Source organism: Malus domestica, chromosome 11 (genome assembly GCF_042453785.1).
Source record: "Malus domestica chromosome 11, GDT2T_hap1".
Taxonomy (NCBI): domain Eukaryota; kingdom Viridiplantae; phylum Streptophyta; class Magnoliopsida; order Rosales; family Rosaceae; genus Malus; species Malus domestica.
In genome coordinates this window covers 33,888,549-33,894,191 of record NC_091671.1, presented here as the reverse complement: position 1 = coordinate 33,894,191, position 5,643 = coordinate 33,888,549, and the positions used below count along the sequence as shown (strand labels likewise).

The 5,643-nt window shown below is 35.6% G+C and overlaps 1 protein-coding gene across 1 annotated transcript; it reads right to left on the bottom strand.

Annotated features, from left to right (window-relative positions):
* Window positions 1-1,332: 1,332 nt before the first annotated feature.
* LOC139189226 (cytochrome P450 CYP72A219-like) lies at window positions 1,333-5,170 on the bottom strand. The gene is made up of 5 exons (XM_070807748.1): window positions 4,820-5,170; window positions 3,748-3,965; window positions 2,861-3,105; window positions 2,344-2,731; window positions 1,333-1,911 (listed from the first exon to the last, which is right to left on the bottom strand). The coding sequence occupies exons 1-5, from the start codon at window positions 5,100-5,102 to the stop codon at window positions 1,486-1,488; spliced, it is 1,560 nt and encodes a 519-aa protein (XP_070663849.1). The 5' UTR covers window positions 5,103-5,170; the 3' UTR covers window positions 1,333-1,485.
* Between the last annotated feature and the right edge of the window lie 473 nt (window positions 5,171-5,643).

Sequence of the window (5,643 nt, the reverse complement as noted above, 5' to 3'; positions counted from 1 at the left end):
ACAACAATAATCCCAAAAAATTAGGGTTTCAGGAAAAATAGCAGAAATCTTAACAATTAACAACGATCCGACTTGTAAGTAGGAAAAATATCACCTCTGCAATCGACGAAGATGAACATCTCAAGAACATAAAAAATCCCCAAAATTCTAGGTTTTCGCAAAGCATCGACTTCAAACAACGACGACTGAAATTAGATACAAAAACCAGAACTTGGACGAAGATCAACGAAGAACAGTAACAATCAAATAGAGCGGAAGCAAGAAGAAGGATTGTCAATCGATGTTATTAATCGTACCGGCTCTGATTCCATGTCAACGTTGCTAGAAATGAAGAAATTAAGCTAGGGAAATAAAGAAAGAGATATCTACGAGGTTTAGAGAGAGAGAGAATCTTGCAACTGAATCTTTCTGTTTCTATTAAGTTAACTATTACAAGGCACTCTCACTATTTATACTCATACAACTCATAGCAACCTTGAGACAAACATCAACAGCCACTAATAACAATACAAGCGACATCCTCTACATAACTCAAATGACACGATACAAATATCCTTTATATTCTAACACAGAGCGATATCGGAATCGTGCATCTTTTGGTCATTGATAGATTCGCTACACTCAAGCTTGTACAGGAAGGCAATGCTTACAAGACGGTTGAATTTCACATAAAAAACATTCAACCGACAATGTTTAGTCAACACTAAGAGCTGAATATTAGTGCCTTTTTTTATGGTTTTTTGGTTAGACCTTTTCTTTTCCTTTTGACTTGGCTGGCATCATGAGCTTCATAAGATTATTAGGAGAATTATTACTTATTTGTTAAGGCTTTCTAACTTTCAAAAATTACATCTTGCTTTTGTATATGGTTTCCCATGACCGACCACTGCCTTTGGTACTGGATCTGGCAAGAATGTAATGTTGGAATGTAAGAAGTTAACAAAATGAAAACATGGGTCTAGGATCACAGTAGACTTTGCATCTGCATTCGAAGATGACAACTTACCTGCATTCGAAGAAGACACGGATGCTAGGGTTTAAGAAGACAGTCTTCTACTGTCTCTAAGCTACAGACAGGTTTTTGCGTTAAATATAGCACACTTTGTGAGACCAGGGACAAACCTATATATAATGATTAGGGTTTCTCCAAAACCATCTATTATAGTTAAACGAGAGATACTTCATAACATTTTCTTCTTCCTCCATTTATTTTTATAAAGGCATTACAAATTAACTCTAGAAACTAATTTATGCAGTATAGCTTGTAGAAAACCCTGAGGATCCTTGTCTACCTCTTTGAGTGCGGGCTTCATTATATCTACAAGACATATATGCGGTTCCCCTTTGCTTAGAAGTAGTTGGGGAAAATTTCATCTTAAAGATACATATCATACGTACGTTGCATCAAATTATATTTCATCCTTCTCCTAGGTACTACACACTATATGTTCAACAATACAGAGAGAACTTCTGACACATAAGTTATCAAAGTTTGTGTAAAATGATATGAGCACCAAACTGTGGCTGAATAATTAGATTTGAAGAAGGAGCATGAGCATAGGATGCAGAAAGCTCAAATGTAAAGTGCTGTAAAATCAACGATAAGGCCAATTTTGCTTCCACCATTGCAAAGTTTTGCCCGATACAATTCCGCGGACCGCCTCCAAAAGGGAAGTACATGAATTTGTTCTTTGTTGCCTTCAAAATGCCTTCCGAAAACCTCTCCGGCTTGAACTCATGTGCATCATCACCCCACAGTTGTTTGTCATGGTGAACTAAGAGGGTGGATAAGGCAACTTCAACTCCAGCTGGTAATGAATATTTTGAAAGTTGTGTTTTCTTGTTTGTGGTTCGAGTCATCACAGTAAGTGCTGGGTATAATCGAAGAACTTCATGCAGAATCATGGTCACCTGGGAAATCATGCATTTGATACACACACACACACAACCAAGTTAAGTTTTATATTAATAACATAGGGGAAACAATAGAATGCACCAGTGCATGGGATGATCAGTGCATTGGACGATTTAGTTGGATTTGCATAGCTACATTATGAATCCAATTTTTCTCAGTTAAACACAGTGCATTCCAATTCCATAAACTGCGTATGCTATAGAAAAACCTAAACATTATAGATTGATATGTACAAACTTGAACTTGTGTGTGACTATTTCCTGTCATATAGCATTTTGAGTGGAAGACAATTCAGCTAAAAGTGGAGTGAGCACCCATTTCATTTCTTTTAAAAGCATGTCATCTTTTAACTAAACTGTTCTGCACTCAAAACGAATCACGTAATAGATGCAATCTCTCAAAAGTTTTTCTCGATGGAAAACACTTACAACTTTTAGATGAATTATCCCATGAAATTCTGGCTTGTTGCTTCCAAAGACCTGCAAAACCTCTTCCCTTGCACGGTCTTGCCAGTTCTGATATTGACCTAGCAAAACCATTGTCCAAACTAGCAACACTGAGGTTGTCTCCTGCCCTGCAAAGTAAAACAGCTTGCACTCCTCGATCACATCATGCATACTCATTCCAACTTTTTTGTTGTTGCCATGTTCTTTGATTTCATTCAAGTTGGACTCCATAAGCACACCCAACAAGTCATCTTTTGTGGCTTCGCCAGCCCTAATCGCATCTTCTCTTCCGTTTATAATACCCATGAGTAACGCTCTTATCTCTCTGTCAATTTCTTTCATCTTCATGTTTATCTTGGTCGGTAGGAACCTGCAAAAAAAAAGTATTATTAATTTCAATGCTGATATGAAGAAAAAACAAAGGGTCCGACTATAATACTACGTCTCATTCTTATTCATAAGTTTTGGAGGTTGGAAGATGTGAAAACAGAAAATTTACCTCGCTCCTGGAATGTAAACACTTTGTACAACTTTTATTGCAAGTTTTGCTTGCTCTTTCAAAAGTTGAAATATTTTTCTTCCTTCTTTGTAGCTACTTCCAAATGCGGTTCGGGAAATCACATCGGCTGTCATATTTTCAAAGTAGGGCCAGACATCCAACTCACATGAACCCTCTTTCAACACCAAGCTCTCCCATTCCACAATCATCTCGCTACAACTTTGGTAAAATTCAGGCAACATACGCTATAGAAAACAAGAGGAAAACATAAATTATCAACAATAATTATATATCAAACATAATTAATACACATATAATTTGCTCTATCAATATATTTTCCATATCTACATACTTAAACATGAATGGATATGGTTATTAACCTACTAAAATTCGTTCCATACGCATTCAAGCATCCAAAAGACAAAAAGGTAATAGAAGAATTTCATTCATAAAAAACCAAACAGGTTACACAAACTAGGCATGAAACAAAGGATATCTGGCTCGGAAAAAACCTATCCTCGGGTAAACCACATGAGAAAAACCCTGGAGGAGGAAAATGAATCACCCGTGCCAACAAATTACTCACATAGAACATAATCATCGGAAGTATAAGACATAAGCCAAGAAGGACCAACATCCTCCCAAAAAGAAAGACCATGGACTCTAAGGCTGAGTCCATGAACATCCTAAACAAACACAACTAGGTATATGAATGAGTGATGCGATTTATACACATTTACTGACGACAATGTTGACCACTTATACTAGAGAGTTGGGTGGATAAGAGATTCTACGTTCGTCTATATGTAAATACTTATTCTAATTAAATCAATGGAAAAATCTCCAGAAAATTTGAATGACTATTGGCAAGTTTGCATGCATAATACCTTTAGCTTCTCTATATGGAATACTGGGTTGATAATTCTTCGGTGTTTTGCCCATTTCTCACCTTCACATAGTGCAATACCTGTTACTAGTAACTTCATAAGTGGGTTTGCTTTCGGCTTCGGAAAATCATCCATTTTTGTAAGGATGGTTTTCATATCTTCTGGATCAGTGATATTCACCCTTGGTGTTGGGCCCATCCAAACAAAATAATTCTTACCTGCAGTTTTGTTTTTAAAGAGCATAAAAGTTCAACGTATCGTACTATAACCAGAGTAAAGTTGACACATATGTCCGAAATTTACAAAGATATTAAAGAAAAACAGAAGGAAAAGTCAAGAGCATGAATTGTGGAGATCTATCTAAGAGAACCAGGAGTCTCTCCTGAGCACTTCTCTAGGGATCCTAGGGATTCCGCAATCTTATCCGTTCATTTTATATCGTGCGGTCAGTTTTCGTTAGGTACTATTCATATTTGAATTTTAAAATTTTAATTTTAAATCATTTCTAACAGCACGATATACGATGAATGAGTATGATTATGAGATCCCTAGGATCCCTAGGATCCCTAGGAAAGTGCTCAGGAGAGACTCCTGGTTCTATCTAAGATATTTGAGTGAACAGCTAGTTTTAATTAACACCTGAGACTTTTCCCAACGACATCAATAAGTGAAGACTTAAGTGCCACTAAATTTATCGGATCATTGAAAATGTCTTATCACATTTAATTATGTTGTGCATTTGAATCTGAATTGCGAATCTAGATATATATCGTTTATAATTTAGCACTATAGCTAATTATGTTATAGTTTAGTAAGAGAACACAATTATAGAAAGGTACAAATTACTGACATATTTACTTCAAATGAGAAAAATCATAAATTTCAAAAAGAATAAAAGAATAAAATTGAGATCAACTATTATTGGAGTACAGATTTCAAAGTCATCACACTTTTTCGATTCTATGTGTTTTAACAACGCACAAAAGTGAAAAGTCCGAATCTTTTCAATTCTTATTTCTTGTAAGTAAACATTGTATACATGTAGATGTGAAAAGATATATGCTTAACATACCGTAAGTGTTTACTAATTGGTAGTCGAAAGGGATAACTCTTGGGGCTATATCATGGGAAAGGCTCACTGGTTTAGAATATGCTTGTTTTATCATCGTGGAGATTTCTTTCATGTCTCCTGTGTAAAACCTGTACGAGTTTCCGGTAAGGCCTTGCTGCCTCAGATATCTTTCCAGTTTTTTTGGCCTCAGCCACAACCAGTTCAGCAACCTCCATGCCCCTGCAATTATTATTACTGTTATCCCCACCAAAACAGCACCAATAGTAGCCACTGATACTTCCATTGGTTTGTGTGTTTCAGACAGAGAAAGAAAAGAGAGAGAGAGAGAGAGAGAGAGAGGCTTCAACTGAAAGAAGGAAAATTAATGGATATATATTTCACTTTTAATAATTTTGTTTGGCTTAACCTTTGACAGATCAATTCTGTTTTGTTCCGGATGTTTGCGTTTGGGGTCCAAGTGAGAACTAAAAAGATATTACTAAAATCTAAAGAGTAAATTGTAGTAATGATCCATCAACTTTAATCAAATTTGAGCAATAATCCCTTAACTAAAAATTCATTACCATTGATCCCTCAATTTATCAAAATGTGTAGCTATAGTCATTTTCATCGTCAAAATTTTGCCAAAATAAGTTATGTTGGAATAATTATTTATATAATTAGGGTCCCTCAACTCATTAAAGTATGTAATTATGGTTATTCTCATCAACTGCGTCAAAATTTTTTGTCAAAATGAATTATGTTGGAAGGACCATTGCTATAATTTGGTTAAAGTTAAGGGATCATTTCTTCAGTTGAATTAAAGTTGAGGAACCAATGATAAT

Excerpts from the sequence above, each read along its gene's own strand:
- LOC139189226 (XM_070807748.1), bottom strand. The coding sequence starts at position 5,102 with ATGGAAGTATCAGTGGCTACTATTGGTGCTGTTTTGGTGGGGATAACA. Across the intron at positions 3,966-4,819 it reads CCAATTAGTAAACACTTACG|GTAAGAATTATTTTGTTTGG; the intron begins GTATGTTAAGCA and ends ACAAAACTGCAG. Across the intron at positions 2,732-2,860 it reads GTTTACATTCCAGGAGCGAG|GTTCCTACCGACCAAGATAA; the intron begins GTAAATTTTCTG and ends TTTTTTTTGCAG.